Genomic DNA, 25,836 nt, shown 5'->3' on the forward strand with positions numbered 1-25,836 from the left:
AAACACCTGAGCCTGAGAGAAAACATTGCTTGATTGACAGCAAAATCGGAGGAAGGTATATGTGTATTATTTTGTCTGATCAGGCTCCGATTTTTCAGGGCAGTCTTCCAATGGAGGATCCTGCAAAACTCAGTCAGTGCAGGAAACCTCAAAGAGAGCAGCGAAGAGAATCCATGCAGACACACCACATCCCTTTTTAGAGCACTAGCTGCCACATTCTGGTAAGTAAGAATTAAATGTCCCAAAGCTTCTTTAAAAACTAAGGAGAGAAGGTGTGCAAGGTGGTAGTGTGAGTAAGGAAAGAGGGTAGGAAATAGAGGGGAGGAACGTAAGATTCGGGCCAAAATTTAATTTTGAATTTTGGGATAATGGCCATTCTCAAGTTTTTGTCCTCCAACTCTGGCCTCTTGTGCATCCCAGATTTGAATTGCTAAAGCACTGGATGCCATGCCTTCAGTTATCTCAGCCCTAAGCACTGGAATCCCCTCCCTGAACCTCTGTGTCTCTCCAGCTATATCTCCTCTTTTAGGATGCTCCTTAAAACCTACCTTTTTGAGCATCTGTTCCAATATCTCTTTATGTGACTTGCTGTCAAATGCTACCTTGAACCATCTTACTACATTAAATTTTATTTGATAACACTTCTTTGAAGCACTCTAGGACGTTGTACTACACTAACAGCTAAAGCTAAACCTATGATAACAAATTTGATTATAGTGCAAGAAATGTGCGTGCTGCTGCCCCCACTCTCTCGGCTGCTTTTGCATGGTACCAGAGGCGAGGAGATGAGTGGGTAGCTTGACAGCTGCACTGGATGGCCAGTACAGGATGTTTCTCTGCTTTTGTCATTTGCTGCAGTCCACACTATGTTACCATTATGCCATAGCCGCTTGATGTACCAAATACATGTAGGTGTCGCCTTCCATGCCACAATGGACTTTGTTTTGCCCTTCCAGCATCTGTCCCTCGACTGTGAGGTAGAAGTTAACAGGGAAAAGGAGTGGATAGGACTTGAAGTGAGAGGCTGTAGATCCAGAGAGGATTTCCGATCAGAGATCAGCTTCCTTTTTGCTAATGAAGCATTAGCTAGGACCCATCAAGTAAACATGATGAGAATTGTCTCACAATCTTTGAGCCCAACTAAGTTAAAAGCACCATTTAAATGCAAATTGCTGTTATTGTCTCTCTTTTCCTTTATTCTTTTGCTTCAGTCTGTGTACCTGAATATTGCTGGATAAGATGGTAGCCCTCCTGAGAAACAGTTATATCAGTTGAACAAGAATATATTCCAGCTCTAACTTTGTTGGAGGTTTTGAATTATGAGGAAATATCAGAGAAACATGTGTTTTTTGGAACTTGAAAGGAGGCAACAGAGATGCAATCTTACTGAGGCATCTAAATTATAAAAGAGAGAGATCTGTAAAATTACACATCTGTAAATGTGAGAGTAGAACAAGGGGTCACAGGTTCAAACTAGAAAAAGACAAATTTAGGATTGATAAAAGGAAATTCTTCTTCATACACAGAGTGATCAATACTCATGAAATTTACTTCCTAAGTATAGTAATGAAGACAAAAATCCTGGAATTATTTAAGAAGCAATTTATACTTTAGGCAAGGCGGAAGGGTCTGAAATTTATATTTGGATGGAGTAACTAAGGTGAGCAGAACAGGATTTTGCATTTATAATTATTTAATGACCGTGTTTCGACCTCAACTGCAGGCAGGGTTCATCTAATTTTATTTGCTTCAATGTAAATTGTGTACTCCTCAGCAAATTTTGAAGTTATAGTTTGTGGAACTAAAAGACACTGGTGCATTAAATAAAAAATGATGATTGCCATTTGAATGTGTTTTGCCAATTTCAAATTATAACCTAAATGGAGAAATTTCCTAAAAAATACATTTCATAATGCAATAAATTGAGACTCAGTTACAGTAGGAAATGGAAATAAAAACATTCCAGACAACCACCAAATAGTGCAGGCTTTACAGACCTATTACCTAGTGCCGAGCTAGTTCTAAGAATTTAATCTCAAAACAAATCCTACTGGTTTCAGAAAACATTAACTGTGTAAATTAGGTGATGATCTAATATGTGGGGGTTATAAGAATGGATACCAATGGTCACAGTCATAGCAGTGTTGAAACTAGTAATAGTCAGTGCTGATGATATAATGATAGGAGCCAGGAGGATCCAAATGCTAAGAATGCTTGCGCTCTCTGAGGCTGGTGTGAGAAGCATGTGATAGAACAGAATTGGGATTATATAGTTCTCTTATGCAGCAATGAAGAAGGTTAGCAAATTATCTGGTGTATGGTTTCTTCTACAGGGAGAAGGTTTAGACATTTTGTGATAATTTATTTCTGCAAAGATACTTCTAGTTCTCTTGGTGGACAGACATAGAGTACTGGGTTTCCAAACAAGTTGTCTGCTGTCCTCAATTCGAGAATGATATCTACAGGGTTGCAAGTTTCTGTTATGGATCTTCATGTGATTGATCTTGACTCCAAACCTTTGGGCACATGAAGCAGGGTTCTCAGGGATCTGGAGTTAGTGCAAGATTTGCTTCCTTTTCTTCCCTTCTCTGTCACCACAGTGCCTCATCATTAAGACATTGTGATTCAAAGCATGATGCAGCTTGATGAATAAGTTAAAAGCAAAAAACTGCGGATGCTGGAAATCCAAAACAAAAATAAAAATAAAAATACCTGGAAAAACTCAGCAGGTCTGACAGCATCTGCGGAGAGGAACACAGTTAACGTTTCGAGTCCGTATGACTCTTCAACAGAACTAAGGAAAAATAGAAAAGAGGTGAAATATAAGCTGGTTTAAGGAGGGGTGGGACAAGTAGAGCTGGATAGAGGGCCACTGATAAGTGGAGATAGCCAAAAGATGTCATAGACAAAAGGATAAAGAGGTGTTGAAGGTGGTGATATTATCTAAGGAATGTGCTAATAGGTGACATTAAGGGTAGAACGCAGGACAAGCAAGGTACAGATAGCCCCAGTGGGGGTGGGGTGGGGGGAAGGGATCGAAATAAGCTAAAAGGTAGAGATAAAACAATGGATGGAAATACATTTTAAAATAATGGAAATAGGTGGGAAAAGAAAAATCTTTATAAATTATTGGAAAAAAGGGGGATCGGAAAGGTGGTGGGGTTGGAGGAGAGAGTTCATGATCTAAAATTGTTGAACTCAATACTCAGTCCAGAAGGCTGTAAAGTACCTAGTCGGAAGATGAGGTGCTGTTCCTCTAGTTTGCGTTGAGCTTCACTGGAACATTGCAGTAGGTCAAGGAGGGACATGTGGGCATGAGAGCAGGGAGGAGTGTTGAAATGGCAAGCGACAGGGAGGTCTGGGTCATGCTTGCGGACAGACCGAAGGTGTTCTGCAAAGCAGTCACCCGGTCTGCATTTGGACTCTCCAATGTAGAGGAAACCGCATTGGGAGCAGCAAATGCAGTAGACTAAATTGAGGGATGTGCAAGTGAAATGCTTCTTCAATTGAAAGGAGTGTTTGGGCCCTTGGGCGGTGAGAGGGGAAGTAAAGGGGCAGGTGTTGCACCTTCTGCAGTTGCATGGGAAGGTGCCATGGGAGGGGGGTTGAGGTGTAGGGGGTAATGGAGGAGTGGACTAGGGTGTCCCGGAGGGAACGATCCCTGCGGAATGCCGCCGGGGGGGTGAAGGGAAGATGTGTTTGGTAGTGGCATCATGCTGGAGTTGGCGGAAATGGCGGAGGATGATCCTTTGAATGTGGAGGCTGGTGGGGTGATAAGTGAGGACAAGGGGGACCCTATCATGGCTCTGGGAGGGAGAGGAAGGTGTGAAGGCAGATGCGCGGGAGATGGGCCAGACACGGTTGAGGGCCCTGTCAACCACCGTGGGTGGAAAACCTCGGTTAAGGAAGAAGGAAGACATGTCAGAGGAACTGTTTTTGAAAGTGGCATCATCAGAACAGATGCGACGGAGGCGAAGGAACTGATAGAATGGGATGGAGTCCTTACAGGAAGCAGGGTGTGAGGAGCTGTAGTCGATGTAGCTGTGGGAGTCGGTAGGCTTGTAATGAATATTGGTGGACAGTCCATCACCAGAAATTGAGACACAGAGGTCAGGGAAGGGAAGCGAAGTGTCAGGGATGGACCATGTGAAAATGATGGAGGGGTGGAAATTGGAAGCAAAATTAATAAATTTTTCCAGGTCCAGACAAGAGCATGAAGCAGCACCGAAGCAATCATTGAGGTATCGGAGAAAGAGTTGTGGGAGGGGGCCGGAGTAGGACTGGAACAAGGAATGTTCCACATACCCCAAAAAGAGACAGGCATAACTGGGCCCATGTGGGTACCCATAGCCACACCTTTTATTTGGAAGAAGTGAGAGAAGTTTAAGGAGAAATTGTTCAGTGAGAGAACAAGTTCAGCCAGACGGAGGAGAGTAGTGGTGGATGGGGATTGTTCGGGCCTCTGTTCGAGGAAAAAGCGGAGAGCCCTCAGACCATCCCAGTGGGGGATGGAGGTGTAGAGGGATTGGACGTCCATGGTGAAGAGGAGGCAGTTGGGGCCAGGGAACTGAAAATTGTTGATATGATGTAGGGTGTCAGAGGAATCACGGATGTAGGTGGGAAGGGACTGGACAAGGGGAGAGAGAATGGAGTCAAGATAGCAAGAAATGGGTTCCGTGGGGCAGGAACAGGCTGACACAATCGGTCTGCCGGGACAATCCTGTTTGTGGATTTTGGGTAGGAGGTAGAAGCGGGTCGACCGAGGTTGGGAGACTATGAGGTTGGAAGCTGTGGAAGGAAGATCTCCAGATGAGGTCAGTAACAGTCCTGGAAACAATGGCTTGATGTTCACTGCTGGGGTCATAGTCCAGGGGGCGGTAGGTGGAAGTGTCTGTGAGTTGACGCTCAGCCTCTGCGAGGTAGAGGTCAGTGTGCCAGACAACAACAGCACCACCCTTGTCAGCAGGTTTGATGACAATGTCAGGGTTGGACCTGAGAGAACAGAGTGAATATGAATAAGTTGTTGCCATTCTGAACAATTGGTAACAAGCTCCTCCCAGTCATCAATGTTACCAGGCGTCAAGGAGAGCTTCAGAGTGTCTTTGAAGTATTTTCCTTCTCAAACATTGGCTTTTTGAGAGTTGGGGAAACAAGACCTGATGGGGGACATTGTTTTTGACCATCCAGACACAGCGTCCAGACCACTGACGTTGATTTTGCCTGAATGCATGGACACTGGTAGAAGCCTCTGCATGATTTTACTTAACGTGGGAACCTTCGGGCACTGTCATTGTCCAGATTATCTTGATGAGTTGATAATCAGATTTCGGTGACGTGTCAAACCATGACTGGGACCACCTTGCTGCTCCAGCCTTCTTCTGCCTTTGCAGTTGGTGACACGCCCAGACTTCCTTCACCCATTCTGCCATTGAGGACTTTTTGGACCCCACTTTGTCTGGAACCTCCCCCCAACCTTGCCACCATGGGTGGCCCAACCAAGAGCAAGGAGCCGCTCCCAACAGCATCACTCAAGGGATCATCGGCGCTCACAAGCCTCTCCACCATATCAAGGCAATCCACAAGCAAATGATATTGCTAATATTTGCTAATATATGATATTTGAGTACAATGATGCTACTCTCATGTATATATCAAGCAAGGCAGAAATGTGACATCTTCAAAATGAATCTGGCATTGGTTCTTGTTTGTCAGGTTCAGTAAAGAATTAACTCAGATTCAGAGATATCTCTTATGCCTATTCCTCACTATTTTCTTGTTCAGCTTTAAAAAATAGTGAAGTCTACAACAAAAAAAATTGTTATTTATATCCAATTTTAAAAAGACTTCATGCTACTCATTTAGGTCTTGATGTCACAACGTGGCAATGCTAAATTTTCCATTCATTGACAATGGGCAGAATCTTCTGGCTGGCGTGTGGGTGGCAGAGTCCACACGACAGCGCTTAAAATGTCGCGCGAGCGTCCCGACATCAGTGCGCGGCATCGCGATACTTCGGTCGGCAGGCATACCCGCCACTAATTAAAGGCCTTGTTAAGGCCATTAACTCACCAATCGACCAGGATTTTGAGGGGCCCGTGTGAACTTCGGGTCGGCGCAAGGACCCAACGGGCAGGCGGGTAAGTGATTTTTTTACAAACCTCATCCAGTGGCTGGGTGAGGCTTGATATCGGAATTTAAAAATTAATATAAAGTTTTTGTGTATTACATTAACACGTCCCATCTCGTGTGACATTTTCACATGAGGGGGACATGTTAATGATTTTTTTATTTTTCTATTTTTAAAGTTTCACTGCCTTTCAGCGATCTCCCTGAGGCAGCACTTTGCCTCAGGGAGATGTGCGCTCTTTCGCGCGTATGCACGAAAGAGCGCACTCTGGCAGTTGGGGAATCTCCCCCCTCCATCTGCACAAGAAGCGCATAGCGCTTCCCGTCAGGCGACATGCTGGGCGGGCCTTAATTGGCCCGCCCACTTAAAATGGCGGCAGGGCCCGTTTCGGCAGTGGCGATCGGCTGCCCGCCCGCCACCAAGTCGGTCGAGCCCGTCTGCCCATCAAGGGCAAAATTCTGCCCTATGACACGATGCAAATTTAGTTCAGTAATTGTCCCTATGGAATAAAAGTAGGTAATTTGCCAAAAATATTTAATCCCAGTTGCCAGGTGCTGAATTCAAGGTATTTTGCCCAATTTTAATGCAGGTATAAAATTAAGGCTATTTCAAGATAAGTAGGAGAGGTGAAAATTGGTCAAAAATCAAGCGAGGACAAATATTGGATAAAACATGACCAATTTCTAACTGCAGCAGTCTTTTGGACTGGTTAGCCAAGTTAAAAGCTCTGCATTTATTCAAGATACAGTTAAACAATACAATGGGAGACCTAGGCTGGGATTTTATGGCCCCAACGCGGTGGGGACGGGGCCATAAAATGTGGCGAGTCATTTTAAACTCCGTTGACTTCGGCGGGAATGTAAAATTCCATTGCCATAAAATTCCGCCCCAAGATTTTATTTCTTAGGTGAATGAGCTAAGACAGGGTGAATGGCCTCCCACACCTCTATTTATCTTGAGGTTTTGTAAAAAAAAAACTCGTTGAAAGTATTTTAAGCCTTTGCGAATAAAGGGCATTGTAACAAACCGTGACCTGAAACAATGGAGAAACAAACACTTGGCACCGAGTAGGGCAAATACGTCTATTACATGTGACATTGCAAGGTCAAACTGATGCAAAATCCTTAAAGAGGTAGACACATGATTAGTTTTATTCTGACTGTTGACTCAGTACTAAACTCACAATATAGAGGGCACCAAAAATATAATTATCACCCCTATGTGCTGCATGTACTTACCACAGAATCATGCATTTAAATGAGTTATCCCTTAAATGTTATGCAATTAACAGGAAGGGGTTTGGAACGCAACTAGAACATAAAACTGAGTTTACAGAAAAGAATTTAAGAAAAAGTGTACAAAGTCACCTGGACAGGTCAATAAAATGGAATTTTGTTTGAAGGGCTAACTCAACTCACTTTACTACGTTAGTCAATGGTTACAAAAAACACAAACCTCTAACCCATATATTCCCCAAACTGAGTAAGAGGCCTACAAGTAAACTACAGTTACCACATGGTACTGGCAATATAGTAGTGAGCAATTTGCAGCAAGCAAATTAATGACCAATTTTAAAATGGGATTGCAAAGAACTAGTAAGAAAGAAGAGAAAATCTGCAATGACAGCTGTCTAAAGATATTTTATTTGGAATGAACATTACCAATTGTTTTAATTATAAGCTAATAGCTATTTTACTGATGATGCTATACTTGAAATTAAATTAAATGCAAATCAAAAGTTGAAATCACTCGACCCTCTTTATTTGATCACTGATTTTCACATCTGAGCCAACCAGAAGAAGCAATTTGTGTGTTTGAAGAGTTGGTGAACTGCAATAGAATTTTATGGTTCAACTCATTGCCCCTGCCTTTAAATTAATTTGAATGTTTGAATATTGTTATTTGAATATAATTTAGGTTATAATATATTCTGTATCAACTCAATGGACAAAGATATTTAATTGATCATTTTAAGATTCAATTTGAGAGGAATTTCCTATAAACTGCACCAAGGCTGCATGTTACTAAATTTCTTGAACAACACCTATTTATACAGCACCATCAATATAAAGAAATGCCCAAGGCCATTCACAAATAGGCGAAAGGAAATGGACACTGGACTAGAAGGGTTAGGAGGAGTGCTCAAGATCAGAAAGGCAGACAGGCAGACATACTTGCATTTATATTGTACACAATCTTAAGACATCCATAATCGCTTTATAGCCAATTAAGTACTTTTGAAGTACAGTCACTGCTCTAATGTCAGAAACATGGCAGCCAATTTGAATATAGCTAGCTCCTAAAAACAGCGAAATGATGATAAGCAGATGATCTGTTTTAGTGATGTTGATTTAGGGACAAATTGGGAAATCGGAGTTGAGGCCAAAATGAGATCAGCCATGATCGTAATGAATGGCGGGGCAGGCTCGAAGGGCTGAATTGCCTACTCCTGCTCCTAGTTCTTATGTTCTTAAATGTTGGCCAGGACACCGGGGAGAACTCACCTGACCTTTTTTGATATTGTGCCATGAGATTCTTTATGTTCAGGTGAGACGGTAGATGGGTCTCGGTTTAATGGTGGCACCGCCAACAGTGCAGCTCTCCCTCCATACTATACTGGAGTGTCAGTCAAGATTTTGCACTGAACTTAGGTGGGACAAGTACAGTTTATAATACAAATTATAGCGAGAGAGATAGAGAGAAAGGGAAAGAAATGGAGGGCAAAGAGTTTTCCGGGAAGTAGGGTGGAGGTAGCCGAATTACTCTGACTTTAGAAACTTAAAATATACACCATACATATTCTAATCTGTATTACCATTTTTCATGAGAAATTGTCAGTTTTATTTTGCTCATTTTGAGACAAAGCTAAAAATTATTTCTCTGTATGACTCATGAAGCCTGGCTTCTTTATACATGCCAACTTATACTGCAGAAATCTATGATAATTGGGGTTTTACCACTCAGACAACTTAAAAATAAGTATGGTACTGAGTACCAAAAGGACTTTGGCCCTCTTGAAAAAGTTCACTCAAAATGTCCATACTTGCTCAACATCATACACTTTTATTACCAAATTCTTTCCACTGCTCTACAAATTAATTTCACGTTCCTTATCTTTATCTTCCAATGCATCCACAGCCTTATCATGCCCTATCTTAATGTCTCATATTCTCGGCTTCTCTGGCATGGTCTGCTAGTTCATTGATATGCTTTTTGGTACAATTGATAACCAATTTTTCACAACACTATTGCGCTCTGTTATTGAAATTTATTGTTGATGACAATTTGAGAGTCATAGGCACGTGTGTCAAAACATTTCCACTCCTGCAATTGCCTTTTTAGCATTTTAAACATCATAACTTGTGAACTACAATATTTTCCCTATGCAGTTGCTGAGAAGTATTACATATTAATTGTATAGCAATTGAGTATTTAATTATATTCAGATGGTAGGCTTTAACTGGGGTTCTTGTACATCTATGTATAGGAACAGATTGAAACTGTAGTGTTTGGGTTTTGGAGGTGCATGTTTGTAAAGTGTAAATAAAAGCTTATACGATATATCAAAAAATAGGTTCCAGTTCTATCTTTCACCGCCTGCATAAATCATTGTGACAAAAATGCCTTCAGCTCAAAAGTCATACTATTTCCCCATCATTAGTGTTTCAAATACCATTTCTCTTCTCAGATGTTCAAACTTAAAGCGCCAAATTTGTACTTGAAGGAAATCCAGTATGTAATCTTGAGACACGTTTTCAGCATAATTTACTCTCCTCATACCGCTATACAAAATCATGCTTTTTGTGGTTGTTTGGTTGGTATAAGCAAAACATTAGTAAAGTTGGCATAATGTAAACACAACCCGACTACTCTACCAGATTTAGCCTTTGTTCTACACCACTGTCTCCAGGGTAACAGCCTGTGATATCTTGATGTCATAGGACTGCAAATTTTCCTTAGGACAGCTGGATTTGAAAGAAAAAACAGTGGCCCGAATCTTCCGAGGAAAGGCAATTACCGTCAGATTGCCACTCCATTCCTACCTTTTTGCACCATGCCAGAGCTCTGCAGTTTTGGCCAGTGGTTCCAGTCTCATTTTCTCCAGAAATGCAGAGCATCCCTAAAGTGGAACTGCTTCTTCATAGCACTGGATTGTTGGAGCAAGATAAGCCACACCTGCTTTTTACAGCACCAGCTGCCGTTTGAATGCCCCAAAGCTTCTTTGGAAAGCTATGGAGAGAAGGTGTGGAAGGGGGGAGGTAAGGGGGTAGGTGAGGTAAGTGGGTAAGAGGACAGGGAGCAGGTGGGTAGGGTCGCAGGGTGACAGCGGTAGGGAGGTAGGGTGTGTAGAGTGGCAAGTGGGTACGGTGGGAGGGGGGTAGCATGGCAGCTTGTAGTTGGGTAGGATGGCAGGGTGGCAGTTGGGCGAGGTGGTAAAGTGGCAGGTGGGTAGAGTGGTAGGTGGCAGAACACAAGAAATAGGACCAGGAATAGACTATATGGTCCATTAAGCCTGCTGTGCCATTCGATACGATCATGGCTGATCTTGAGCTTCAACTCTATTTTCACATCCGTTCCCTATATCCCTTAATTCCCTGAAAGACCAAAAACCTGTCCAATGCAAGTATATCCATTCTTAAGTGTGGAGGCCAAAATTGCACACAGTATTCCAGATGTGGTCCCACCAAAACCCTATTAATTTTTAACCAATCAGCAAGAGTCTTTAGCCTAGCAAAAGCAGTTCTTTGTTAACTTAGATATACAAAATATCTCTTCCCTCTCCAGTTGCTCTCTGCTGGGCATCTATCTTGACCCATGGCTCCTTGAAGAATGCCATAGTCACAGCTCCAAATTAATATTGCAAACTTGTAAAATTAACTCAGGAGGAACAATGCCCAAAATTCAAGGTCTTTCAAATTTTTCAAAAGCGGGTTCCTCACACAACATAATACCTTCAAGTTTAAGATTCTTGTTTGTGATTAGAATATACCACTTTCACACTTAATATCGAATCGAATTGGCAGGATGGCAGGTAGGTGAGGTGGTAGGGTGGTAGATGGGTAGGGTGGCAGGGAGGCAGGTGGGTAAGGTCACAGAGTGGCAGTTTGGAGGGGTGGTAGATTGACACCTGGGTAGGGTGGCAGGGTGGGGAGGTGGGTAGATGGTTGAGGTGGGTAGGGTGGCAGGTGGATGAGTGTATAGGTGGGTTGTGGGATAGTCGGGTTGGGTTGTTGGGGGGGTGGTGGGGGTGGTCGGGATGAGTCGGGTGGTGGGGTTGGGTCAGGGAGAGCTGGGGAGTTGGGGAGTCAGAGAGAGTCTGCAGGGTCAGTGTGAGTGATTAGGGGTCAGTTGTATAGTTACCCAGCAGTTAGACTAGGATTTGGTTTCCTTTATCGTCAGAGGAGGCTGCCTTTCTGTAAATATGAAGTGAATTTGTTTATTTAATTTTAAGATATTGGTAGCAAGAATTAAATATAAGGGATTAAACTGTTCCTAAAAAAAAAACAAGAAATCAAGAAAACTGGTATGATCTCAGTTGACTTGAATAAGATTATATGACGTAATGAGGGAAAAAAAACAGAACTTTTACTGAAAGTTGCCATTTGGTGCATTATACTGACGATGATGAATATTCACGGTTTCTAGTATCAAAAGGCATTGCATTTGACAATCTACTAAAGTATACATTGATCTTTTTTTGATTAAAAGACCATGAAATGTACTGTTCGTCTCTGAGAGTTTTTAAATTACGTGCCTAACCCAGTTGGTCCTTTTTCCCTCCATGTCAGCTGCAGTGACAGACACACAGCTAATCCTTATTGCATCTGTCACTGACCGATCTGCTGTTTAGGAAATGCAGCCGGACTACAGGTTGACAGGAAATTCATCTGTATTCTTCTCACACCTGCTATACTGAAAATGGCAGCCTTGGTGGGAAAGCAGAATTGTTCCTGAACTAGGAGTTAATTTTTTTTAAATTTAGCTGGTAGATTATTACATGCACAATTTCATTGCCACCAATAATAATTACAGACATTCCGTTCCTTCAAATGAACGAAACAATGTAAATCTATAGTTAATAGGACAATTACATTTTGCTACCTTTCCTCAGGCAGTGGCAGTACAATAGAGCAAAAAGGGCTGATTCAACATAATTTGAAGCAACGACTTAATGCGCACATATTGTAAGCAAAAGAAAAAGACTATGTTCATCAGAAATTAACACCAATTATTACCACGACTGTTTAAATACTTTAAAACAACATATGGCCTTCATTTATATGTCTATTGGTACAAACAAATGAAGCCATGCCTATTATACAATACTATATCCATTATCATCTCAGTTTTATTGCCATGTCATTAAAAGAAGACATGAATGAACAAGAAACTGCTGTGCAATGTGCACAGATTAGTTGCAAACCAAAAACATGAAGCTTTTAAAAGGTACACAACAGATGTTTTCATTATTTTGTGCAAATAAGTTCGAAGCATGTCTATTTGATAGTACTTTAACGCTCTACTATATCTCTTCCCACTCCCAATATGCAAGTAAACCAAGAGCTCAAGCAAAAAAAGTCCGGTTGGGATTGAAACCCCAAAATATAATGGCAGAAGAAACCGCGCTCATTTTTTTCAAAACTCTGAAGGAAGTAAGTTGCATATTTTCTGTTCTAGATTGCTGCAGAACAAATAATATCAATTTAAACTGGGTAAAATTTCAGTATAGGTCATTCAATGTTATGGTATGAAACCAGCTTCTTTAGGATTTATAAAACATTATCACTAGGCCACAGTTGAAATTCCATGTTGCCTTCTTGTTAGGAAATGAACAAGGTAGGCATGAGGTGAATTCCTCTTCAGAGAGCCAGCACAGACAGGATGGGCCGAATGGCCTCCTTCTGTGCTGTAACCATCCTATGATTCTACAATAATTTAACATTTTGCTGTCTGCAAGTTTGTGATGCTGCAATCCTCATAAAACTTTTATTCCTGTGACGATTGTGTAATAAGATATGCACAACTATTAAAAAATTAAATTACGATAGATTACATTAAGTAACAACTGTGGCTCAGTAGTAGCATACTCACCTCTGTCATAAGGTTGTGGGTTCATGTTGTACTCGAGAGACTTTCCAAACATTTCAGTGCAGTACTGGAGTGCTACACTGTTAGAGATGCCACCTTTCAGATGGGACATTAAATCCAGAACACGTCTGCCTGTTCAGGTGGACAGTAAAGACCCATGGTACTGTTTCGAAGAAGAGTTGTCAGATGTCCTGGCCAATAATTATCCCTCAAGTAATTAAACTCTGATCACTGTCTTTCTATTGCTTGTGGAAACTTGTGGTGCAAGATTTAGCAGCTATTTTTCCTTCATTACAACAGTGACGGCATTTCAAAAGTACTTCAATGGCTGTAATGTACTTTTGGACATCCTGAGATTGTGAAAAGGTGCTCCAAATCATGAGAATTCATTCTTTACTACAGCACCACATAGTGATTTGGAAATGAAGGCAGGGATCAGCCTTGGGCCTGTGCATGGACAGGTCCTTTATGTGTCAGTACTGAATAAAATGTGTACATAATGATACGCTTTGGCCTTGAAATTATGTTATGTGCAAATTAGCAAATTCCTCAATCTGCTATTTGAACAGAGTTAAATTGGTGATCAAAGGAATTGCATACAAATACATTAAGTTAATATCTACACAGCATCATTTCAAGGGTCTCATTGCTAGGTGATGCAGCAATGAAAATGGCTCCTGTTTGGATTTTTTTCAGAAAATAATGAGTGTGGGAGAAGTGGATTCAAAGCTCACCTGCCCAGGACAAAACTCAGACAAACGCACTATGGTTACAGCATTTTCTCGTGAAATAAAACTGTGCTTTCATTAAAAAGTTAACATACTTCACATACAGACAAAACAAAACTATTTTATCTGTAAGGTGTAACAATAACAGTGAAGCATTGTGCCAGTACTTTGTTTACACAATGCATTACACCAGGAATGTGAACAGAGATCGGTCATATCATCACAATGTTACATTTTGCTATTCACACAAAAATCTTTAGAAAAGAACAGATATAAAAAAGTTATGCTTATTGTTCCTGCAATGTTTATTTGCAGTTAACAATGATGCCATTGTTTTCTTTAATCATCAGGAAAAAATGGATCAATATGGGTTGAACTTGTTATTCTGTTCCATAACTCTCCCAACCCAGTTTCCTGAATTTCAATTAAAATTGCTAGTTCATTAATTTCGGTATACTTGCTTGATAATTGAATAGACATTGCACTCGTACAGAGGCGAAGCTTCAAATGCTGATTTTACATGTTACCTAAAGGAAAAGCTAAAAGAAAATAACAGTTTTGAACATAACTATTAAAACTTTAGATTCAACTGAAAAATGCACCATTTTCTTTTCTGTTGGAAAAGATCAGTCTAGAAATATTCCTAAAATGATAGTCAGTGCCATCAATTTGCTGCATGCATTGGAGGGTTCTGGTTAGCACTTACATTTCCCCCACAGTAAGCTCTCCGTTTAGGCTGGGCTATTAAGGTGAGTGACAAACAGATGTCCGACATTACTTGTGGTAGGGCCTAATGCCAAATCACCATTTGAATTCTCATGCCTATCCTGATTGCAATTTCTTGACATTAAGGCTAATATTTGCATAACATCTTTCAATGTCTTATCTCTAGCTGAAACAATAAGAAGAAAGGTTTGTGTTTGGATTTCTCTTTAAAAACAATGGGCTGTAACTTCCCTGGAGTGGCAATCACAGTCGGATTGTCACTCCGCTCCTAGTTACTCACTCTGAAGCGCAGCTGTGCCTTTCTTGCCTCACCTTCCAACTCAGGCCAGGTGAGAAAGTTGCAGTGCAGCGGATTCCCGAGGTTTTATATTGAGGGCAGCTGAGTCAAAGATAAGGAAGACACACCCCCTTTTTACAGCACTAGCTGCCGTAAAACAGGTAAGTTTAAAGGTCCAGCTGCTTTAAGAAGTCAGGGAAAAGGTAAGTGTATAAGGTAAGTGAGTGGGATGAGGGGAGGGGAATGGGGGATGTAAGGGATGGTCAGTGGGGTGGATGGGATGGTCATTGGGTGGGGTGGTCCATGGAGGGTTGGTTCAGGTGGTCAGTGGGGGTCGGGGGGGGGCGTGTGGTCAGGGAGTGGGGATGGTAGTCAGGGGGGTGAGGGTGTAATCAGGGGTGGGAAGGGTTCTGGGGATATGAGGGTGTAGTCAGGAGTGGGAAAAGTGGTTGGGGGTGTAGTCGGAGGGGGCGGGGGGGCAGTCGCGTTGGGGGTCCGAATGGGTCAGTTCTATAGTCAGGAGTTAGAAGTGGTTTTAATTCTGCTAACGTTTTCTGGGTAATGATTTCTGTAAGACAGTCAGAACCATCTGAAACTTGTGATTTAAAAATCGGAGTTTCAGGTGGTTCCTTTTGCAGCGCAGAACAATTGCCCAACAGAAGTTTGAACTTCTGGAAAATTGCTGTGCACTCCTAAATGAGGACTTCTGGGGAGGTTGGGTCCTCCATCACATATTTGGGGTATCCCTCAGGTATGATGCCCCAGAGCTCGGAGGTTATGGGCCAATGTGTGGGAGCATGCATTCCAAACACATCTGCCGTAAACAAAATGCATAGACAAATGCATAGGAAAAATACTTTATTTTGCTAAAATGAACAAACTCCACATTAAAGGCAAAACAGAACTATTTGACCCATAAGGTGGAACAGTGGTAGTGAGGCATTATGCAAGCACTCACTTTGCACAATGCATCACAGGAATGTGTACAGAGATTAATCATATCATCACAATGCTACATTTTGTTACTTACACAAAATACTTCATCTTTTAGGTGATGTGAAAAACTTGCAGTGATACACATCTGTTCGAATGTATTATATCATACTTATCCATTAATTAAATTAATAAACTGAAATTAGTTAGCTGATGAGTGGTTTATAGTTCAAGAGCTGGAGCAAAATATGCCAAAAAATAGGAATATATAGGTCTATGTTTATACAAAATAAGATGAAAGATTGTTGTTATTATCTGAAGTGGCGTATCTATTTTGGACAGCGATCATATTTTGGCACCTGCTGCCACAAGGAAAATAATAAAATAAAGGGCATTCAGCACCAATGTACCAGCTAATATGAAAAGACTGAAATGCCAAAACAACCTCTTCCGTCTTCCTTCTCAAAGACCATGTTAAAACAGCTTCCCATTTTTCACCAGCCAAATGGAAATTAGAAATAATTTTTGATTCAACAGTCTAACATACAATTTACTATATTGAAAGCTCTTTCAGCTGCATGACATTTAGTGATTGTAAGTGTAAACCTTTCCCCAGTACCAGTCCATTTATTTGGCATTGAATGGCACAAATGAATTTAAACTGCTCTTAGTTCAAAACATCCACAATGTTGAGGTCACAGGCAACCTTAGAACAAATGGTGGTCAAACACATCACTAAATAATATAGCAGCAATATTCCACTAATCTTCAGCCAGGTTTTCAAGGTTACAATCACCATGACAATACTTTTAGTTACTGGACATTTTGATCTAGTAGCAACTTTTTATCTGAAAACTGATGTGAACTCTACAACATGTCTTTTGTTCACAAATGCATTAAATTTCCCCATCCATTGAAAAATAAGAGAATGCCCTTTTTCAATACACGTTAATGAAATCGAAAGAGTCTGTGATTTTGAAACAGAACATTTCCAAGAATACAACTGTTAGTGGTTTATTAATTACCTAGAATGACATTCTTCGGTTTTTTTTTAAGAATTACTCCATGATAAAATAATTAGCCTGGATTTAAGTGCATTGGGTTCTTGTTTGCCCTTTTTTAATAACCATGCTCTAGTGAACCAACTGTGAAAGAGCTACTAACATTCTTAACCACCTTGGCAGGGGAGCGAGAGCTCAGAGCCACATCTCAACATGACAGTATTTTCTGCTGTGTTCCAACCCTTTGTGCATCATTTCAACTTCTACATCTAATCTTATTGATTCGATATTGGTCAACTTCCTTCACTCTTTACATCCTCCGTACTCTCAAACACCAGTCCCCCTACAGTGCAATAACTGATTCACTGTTGAGTTCCTTTTCACTTTTATAGGAGAGTCATTGTGATTTCAGGAAAGGTTGAGGAACCACTGACATGATGTTTGCAGTTAGACAGCTCCAGTAGAAATGCCAAGAGTAGAACATGAACCTCTATGCTACATTTATTGATCTGCCCAAGGTGTTTGGCACAGTCAGCTATGAGGGCTTCTGGAAGGAAATGGAGAAATTTGGCTGCCCTGAGAAATTTGCCACAATGGTTCAACTGTTCCACGAAGGAATGCTCGCTTGTGCCTTGGATGATGGTGAGTCTTATTACCTATTCCCCTGGTCACTAATGGAGTTAAACAGGGCTGCATGTTCGTGCCAAACCTCTTCAGCATGTTTTTCTCCACCGTGCTCTCCAAAGCACTCTACGATGGCGATCCTGATATCGCATGGACGGGACGCAGCCAAATCTGTGATGACTCCAGACAAAGACCAAGGTTTCCAAGGATATTCTTTGTGATTTTCTGTTTGCCAATGACTGCACTAGCTGCCGGTTCAGAGCTGGGCATGCAATGTAGCATGGACTCATTCTCCAAAGCTTGTGACAACTTCAGCCTTATGATTGACAGGAAGAAAACTAAAGTAATGTACCAGCCTGCTCCAGTACAGCCCTTTCTTAAGCCCAATATTTTAGTCCATGACCAGAACCTGTCAGCAATGGATAAGTTCACTTATCTCAGCAGCACACTCTCTCAAGCTATCTCTATTGAGGAGGCGCGCACAAGAATTGCAAAAACAAATGTAGCCTTCGGCAGACTTCAAACTTCATGGGAATTAAAAGGAGCAAGTCTGCTTACCAAACTGAAAGCCTATAGAGTAACAGTCCTGCCCACTCTGCTCTACCGATGTTGGACTGTGTACCAGCTTCATGCCAAGAAGCTCAATCACTTTCACTTGAGCTGCCTTCGGAAGCTTCTGAAAATCAGATGGCAGGACAAAATACCAGACACTGAGGCGCTCACCCAAGCTGACATGTCAAGCATCCACACCATTTTGTGGTTGTCACGATGAAGTTGGGCTGGTCATGTAGCTCATCTTCAATGGAGAGTTCAAGGCTGAGGCACGCTCTCAGGGCGGTCAAAAGAAGCACTACAAAGACACTCTGAAGGCTTCACTTAAGAGTTTTGATATCGACTTTGAATCCTGGAAGAAGGTCGCCCAGGATTATTCCATCTGACGTAATCAATTAAAAAACCTACTTCAAAAGCAAGCACATATCAGAAGCAATGAGAAAATGTAAGCAGAGGAAATCCTGAGCCAGCTACTCACCCAAAACTCAATCGTCTGCGGTATCCTGTCCTATTTGCAGCGGAACCTTCTGCTGCAGATCAGCCTTACCAGTCACCTACATACCCACCAGAACCCTATGAAACACTGCAGATGATGAACATGGTATTCTTTGCCTCAAAGGACAAAGGAGAGAACTGATTCATTACATCAATTCCTTTAAACCACCTGAAGGCTAACCAACTCAAGCCTCTTACTTCAATGGTTCCATCCTTAGATTTTTCTCCATGTCTCAACATTCAAGGGCAAGGGGCAAATTGGATTCAAAATTGGCTCAGTGGCAGGAATCCAAGTGCAATGGTACACGGGTGTTTTTGTGACTGAAAGGCTGTACCCAGTTGCTTTTCAGGGTAGAAAGCAATGATTTGGACTTAACTGTAGAGGTCATGATCAAGAAGTTTCAGGTGATAAAAAACTGGTCATGCAGTATATAGTGAGGAAGAAAGCTGTAGACTGCAGGAAGAACTCAATGGATCGGTCAGGTGAGCATAAAAGTGACAAATAGCATCTAATCCAGAGAAGTGTCTAACAATTCATTTGGGGAATGCAAACAAGGCAAGGGAATACACAAAAGATGGTGGGATACTGAGAAGTGTAATTGAACAGGGGCACCTTGGAGTGCAAGTCCACAGATCCCTGAGGGCAGCAGCATGGGTGGATAAGGTGTTTAAAGAGAGATACAGGATACTTTCCATTATTAGCCAAGATGTGGAATATGAAAGCAGGGAGATTATGCTAGACTTACATAAAACATTGCTAGGTCATACCGAGAGTACTGTGTACAGTTCTGGTCACTGCATTACAGGAAGGCGTGACCGCACTAGCGAGGGTACAAAGGAGATTTACAATGATGGTATCAGGACTGTAGAATTTTAGCCATGAAGAAAGATTGAATAAATTGTGATTGTTTTCTTTGGAACAGAGGAGGCTGAAGGGAGATTTAATTGAGGTGTATAAAATTATGAGGGGCCTAGATAGGGTGGATAGGAAGGACATATTTCCTGTAGCAGAGAGGTCAATAGCCAGGGGAAGATAGATTTTAAGTAATTGGCAGAAGAGAGGAGATTGAGGGGAATCGAAGAGAAAAGTTTTCACGCAGAGGTTGGTGGGAGTCTGGACCTCACTGCCTGAGCTCATTGCATTTAAAAAAAAACTTGGATATGCACTTGAAGTGCTGTAACAAGGCTACAGACCACGGGCAGCTTTTAACTCTCACAGTAACTTTCAAATCCATCAAAGAGTTGAATTCTGTTACCATATTTGAAGAGGCTCTTTTAATACTGTTCTTGCACTTTTGGGTGTGACACAAGAAAAGGCTTATCATGTAATAGACAGTTCTTCTTGCACTTTTAGGCTCCAACCTTCTCTGACTTGACCTCGTCCTTCTCATGAATATTGCGATGTTCAATGACCCTCCTAGTTTTTGTATCCTGTTCCTTCTAAGCTTCAATCAATCTTGCATACTCTTTGTCACCATATCCGTCCCATTTTCAAAGTGTAATTTTTTACCCCAGTTTCTGCTCAAACTAATTTGCAAATCGCAAAGTGCAATATCTGCCATGAACCAGGACTGCGTTTTAAAATGGATTTTTAAAAAAAAAAGAAATCTGGAAAAATATTCCTTGATACATTCAAGAGTGGTAACGTGGCAAAGTTTGATTAATTCAGCTGAAAATGGGTTTTATCACAAAGAATACCAAGCATTTTAAATAACAGCGTCAATCCACCACCTATGAGTAACCTCATTTTATTTTACTGAAAAATGTTTTAAAAAACTATTTTCTGTTTGGACTGGGGTACAGTAGTGAGTTCCTTGACAAATTAAAAAGAAACATTCAAAACCTCTCATAACGTACCTATTAGTCATCTTGTGGCCAAAAGTTCCAGCCTCGAAGGCCTGTAAATGAGAGTAATTGGTGGAAACACCAACTGATTAATTCAGCCTGGGGGCATGGCCTATTTCTCATGCAATGTCTTTAAAACTAGTGCAAAGGACAGCAGAAACTATCGACCCTGAACAAAAATTGAGTTCAAAATTTTGTAATCTTTGACGCCGGTCATGCCGATTGTAGGGAAATTGCGCCCAAAAAAAAAGTGCAAACAGAAACTCCAGTCCCTCACATCCAATGGTAGGCAAGCTGAATTTCAGGTATTTCACAGCTCTGAGGAACTAACTTCAGGAAGGAATGATTAAATAAAATCAATTTGTAGACTTTACAACTGAATTCTCTTTTTAAGGAAGATATGGGGCAGAATTTTACCTCCAGGGTCAGGGCCCCACAGTGGAGGCCAAGGGAAGGAGTCACAATCTGAAATTTTACCCAATGTCTGCTGCTAATTGGCTAGAGGATGGGTTTGGTGGCCAACTAGCAGCAGTGGAGGCAGGATAGAGGCAGGACTTGTAAACTGTGGGCCCCCCCCACCCCCCCCACCCCCCCCCCCCCCACCCACCTTAAACCAATTTATATTTCTCCCTACTTCTTCAGTTCTGCCGAAGGGCCATGAAGGCTCAAAACGTTAACTGATTTCTTCTCCGCCGATGCTGCCAGACCTGCTGAGTTTTTCCAGGTAATTCTGTTTTTGTCTTGTAAACTGTGGGCCTGATTTAAAGGCATCATAAAGTCATTACTGTGGCAGCTGACTCAGTATGCAAGATCCAGCTCACCAGGAGGAGAGGTAGAGGCCAGCCATCCAAGGAAGGGCTGCACCACGCTTCACTGATGCCACCTTTGAGGTGCTGCTGGAGCCAGAAAGAAGGGAAGGTTGTCATGTTTCCAGATGATGGCAAGAGACTAACAAAGCAGGTCTGGTTGGTGCTCGCAGAAATTGAGGGGGAAGCAGAAATGGCATGCAGAGGTAGTGGGTACAGTGTCACAAGTGTTTTAGTGACTTTCTTCCTTGTGGCCAGGTGAGTGTAATGTGACACCCAGATGATAGGTCTCCTGCTTTGCAAACTCCAGCAGCTGAGTAGCCTGAGGGCACATGGTGCTCCCTAACATGGGAGTAATGTGCCCCCAGGGTAATTACTGACGTCATCAAGGCTCAGAAACCTAGCACTGTTGAGGAACTGACAGCCCTGATACATGCAGCTGCCAGCAGTGCCTTACCTCTCTTTTGCCATTGCAGGAGAAGAGTGCACGTAATTCACAGGACAGGGCTCACACAAGAGGAGGAGTACCCCAGAGTGCAATCCTCACTGCCATGGAGGAGGCAGCAATGGAAATCGCCAGGGTTGCCCTGCAGGACCAAGTGAGTGATGGAGAGTTGGGAATAACTGGAGGAGAGGGTGAAAGATATCTGTATATGAAGGCAACAGGGTGCACTCTTCCCCATCTGACAGCCAAAGACTCATCTACATTGGAAGCCTCACCACAGCACAGGCATCCACTGTCACAGGCAAGTTCTCGTGATCTCCTCCTTCTGTCTCCCACAGGGTCAGTTGTGGAGCGAGAGGATGAAAGTATGGCAGCATCATCAGGGGTCTCTCAAGCATCCGAAACAGCAGACTCCATCAGCACTTACGATGGGTGGGTCTGTGCTGCCGTTAGGGTAGCATTTGGTGAACAGCATGGCACTGGTGAGCAGGAGGAGATGACAGCGGCAAAGTCAGCGGAGAGAGGATGGAAGGCAGACACAGCCACGCTCATCTGGGTGCAGATGCAAGGCTTCGGGAGTCACAAGAATGGACCAATAGGGAGAGATGTGTGCCTACATGTTAGAGTTCCCTGAGACAGTGTGAGGTCATGGGCTGAGAATGGGGGAGTCATTCAACTCTTGTGCATCACTTTGGCTCAAAGCATTGAACGCAAAATCTTCCAAGAGAGTGGCCAATCTTATGGAGAGCTGTATACGACAACATTCATAGTGGATGCAGAAACAGTGCACCCACAGGTGCAGAATGCATGTCATACTTTGTAGCATGGACTGGTCAGTGGCACTGATGCTGCAGAGATGCATGGAGTGGATGCCAGTACCAGCGATCCAGAGTGCCATCCAAGGGCTGAGGCAGTCACCAAAGAGGATGGTGGGTGGGTGGGGGTGGGTGGGTCACCCCTTATGGCACATCATTGTCATCTTTGGTTTCCTTGGCCCCTCTGACGAGGGACTATCTATGCAGCAGGTCTTGTGACAGAAGCTGCCCTTGCATTCATGCTGGTGCAGCAGCCTTCTGGAGGTGCCAGACAAGGGGGACTACCATGGAGAATTCAGCCTAAGCACACACGTGCGAGCAGGCTACCTCCACCTTATCCAAGGCCACAAAGGAATCAACACTCAGAATTGGCTGAGAGTGGAATTACCATATCGTTCAGAATACTGAGTGGTACATTGGGGTTTATTTCACTTGTTAATGTGCATTTTGTAACTTTTCGCTTACACTGATTGCAGATGTGTGAGTTTCCATTCTTTGACAACAAAACAGGGGTGAAGTGGTGAAGGGACACAACGGTCTTCAAATGGGGGCAGTGAGGCCACTCTACACATAAGTGTCACGCATTAAGGGCAAGAGTGGATCTAATCAAGATTGAAGACACAATGGAATTTTTTTCAAAGTGAGTTCCAGCATGCAGTCCTGCATGCCTGGATCAGATATTCTTTGATATCTGTATCATCCTGATGAGCGATTAGATGCCCAAGAATGCCTTGATCACTTCCCTGCTCAACATGGACACCTCTTTGCTTCCTTCTCCTCCTCCGATGATCTGTGTAATTCTTGTACTTCGAGGTCTACTCCTCTCTGGAGTGCCATGTTATGGACAGCGCAGCAGACTACAACAATGCACGAGATCTTTGCAGGAATATACTGCAGGGCACCACCTGACCAGTCCAGAACATAACTTCAGCAGCCCGACAATATGCTCAATGTTGGTCCTTGTGAGTAAATGGCTTCAGTTGTAGCGACTTTGTGTCCCCTTTTCAGATCAAGTAAAGGGTTAGTAGCCAGCCTTTCAAGGGATAGCCCGTATCTCCTAGAATGCATCCACGAAGTTTGGGTGGTGACATGAAGAGCTTCGACATCCTGGACTGCTGGAAGATGAAGGTGTCATGGCAATTGCCAGGAGAACAATCGCACTCATACATGAAGCTCTTGCTGTAGTTAAAGGCCAGCTGAACATTGAGAGTGTGGAAGCCCTTCCTGTTGATAAATCTCCCTGATCACTCATCCAGCAACTTGATGGCCACAGGGTGCAACTGATGATGCCCTGCACCTGTGGGAATTCAGAGATGGAGGTGAATCCCACTGCCCTCTGTGCCTTTGAGACCCATATGTTTGTAATTGTATGTACTGCCCAGCTCTCCCAAATAAGGCATTAGTGACTTGTGAGATGCAATGGTGTGCTGGCATTTGCGAGATGCCACCAAGGTCCACTGCTGATCCTTGGGAGTATTCAGAAGTGAACTTGTTCATGGCCACAGTGACTTTAACAGCTACTGGCAGGGCATGGCAAGCAGTACTCAAGGTCTGAAGTCGTTCTCAACAAGAGCACAAATTTCAGTGATCATCTGCCTAGCTATATTGATGCTCTAGCATGTCTAGGCAGCTTCTACTTTGGTGGTAAATTTGATACTGAAAGAATGGCCTTCACTACTTTTCTGCTTCTCATTTCTGTCCTCTGCCTTCCTTGTGTTCAGGGCTCAGCATCTGCTTGAGGATTTTGATCCACATCGCAACTGAGTGCCAAAAGCTGAGTGCGCCTCTCAGGTTTTTTTTACAATCTTTAGAATGATTGACCTAATTGGAGTTGGTGTATTTGGTGACCGTTTTGGTGCCTTCGGAGACGGCGTGTTTGGCCAGTTCCCCTGGCAGCATGAGGCGGACGGTGCTCTGGATCTCCCTGGCTGAGATGGTGTGGTGCTTGTTGTAGTGAATGAGGTGCAAAGACAGTGGGCTGAGGAGGTGCACAATTTGTTGGCCTCTGTTTTCTCTGGGCCCTCTGCTCGGCTAGCTGAGCTTTCCCTTTCTCCTCCGGAGGTCCCGAGCATGAAGATGCCAGTCTTCAGCCTATTCAATTCACTCCAGGTGATATTAAGAAATGGTTGAAGGCACGGAATACTGCAAAAGAAACGCCCTGACAATATTCCGACAATAGTACTGAAGACTTGTGCTCCAGAACTAACCACGCCCCTAGCCAAGCTATTCCAGTACAGCTACAACACTGGCATCTACCCAGCAATGTGGAAAATTTCCCAGGTATGTCCTGTACACAAAAAGCAGGACAATTCCAACCTGGTCAATTACTGCCCCGTCAATATACTCTTGATCATCAGTAAAGTGATGGAAGGGGTCATCAACAGTACTATTAAGCGGTACTTGCTTAGCAATAACCTGCTCACTAGGCTCAGTTTGTATTCCACCTGGGCCACTCAGCTCCTGACCTCGTTACAGCCTTAGTTCAAACATGGACAAAAGAGATGAACTCCAGAGGTGAGGTGAGAGTAAATGCACTTGACATCAAGGCAGCATTTGACTGAGTGTGGCATCAAGCAGCCCTAGCAAAACTGGGGTTAATGGGAATCAGGGGAAAACTCTCTGCTAGTTGGATTCATACCCTGCACAAAGGAAGATGGTTATGGTTGTTGAAGGTCAATCATCTCAATTCCAGCACATCCTCAGGGTAGTGTCCTCAGCTCAACCATCTTCAGCTGCTTCATCAATGACCTTCCTTTCATCATAAGGTCAAAAGTGGGGATGTTCGCTGATGATTGCACAATGTTCAGCATCATTCATGACTCCTCAGACAATAAAGTAGTCCATGCCCAAATGCAGCGAAGCCTGGACAATATCCAGGCTTGGGCTGACAAGTGGCAGGTAACACTCGTGCCACACAAGTGCCAGGCAATGTCCATCTCTAACAAGAGAGGATCTAACCATCGTCCCTTGACATTCAATGGCATTACCATCGCTGAATCACCCACTATCAACATCCTGGGGGTTACCATTGACCAGAAACTGAATTGGACTAGCCTTTTAATACTGTGGCTACAAGATCAGGTCAGAGGCTGGGAATTCTGCAGAGAGTAACTCACCTCCTGACTCCCCAAAGCCTGTCCACCATCTACAGGGCACAAGTCAGGAGTATGCTGGAATACTCTCCACTTGCCTGGATGAGTGCAGCTCCAACAACACTCAAGAAGGTTGACACCATCCAGGACAAAGCAGCCCACTTGATTGGCACCCCATCCACAAACATTCACTCCCTTCACAAGCACCGCAGAGTGGTTGCAGTGTGTAACATCTACAAGATGTACGACACCAACTCAGAAGGGCAGCAGACACATGGGAA

The 25,836-nt window shown here is 42.9% G+C and overlaps 1 protein-coding gene across 13 annotated transcripts in view; it reads right to left on the bottom strand.

The window, feature by feature from the left end:
• Positions 1 to 25,836, bottom strand: part of gtdc1 (glycosyltransferase-like domain containing 1) — a 423,082-nt gene that overhangs the window by 213,043 nt on the left and 184,203 nt on the right. The window contains exon 1 of one of the 13 annotated variants that reach the window (XM_078552509.1): positions 10,171 to 10,288. The exons of the other annotated variants lie outside the window; for them this stretch is intronic. Within the exon in view, the coding sequence (XP_078408635.1) occupies positions 10,171 to 10,223 (53 nt within the window). The 5' untranslated portion in view covers positions 10,224 to 10,288. Of the gene's footprint in view, positions 1 to 10,170; positions 10,289 to 25,836 lie in introns of those variants that run through there. 13 annotated transcript variants of the gene reach the window in all.

Source organism: Cetorhinus maximus, chromosome 11 (genome assembly GCF_964194155.1).
Source record: "Cetorhinus maximus chromosome 11, sCetMax3.hap1.1, whole genome shotgun sequence".
Taxonomy (NCBI): domain Eukaryota; kingdom Metazoa; phylum Chordata; class Chondrichthyes; order Lamniformes; family Cetorhinidae; genus Cetorhinus; species Cetorhinus maximus.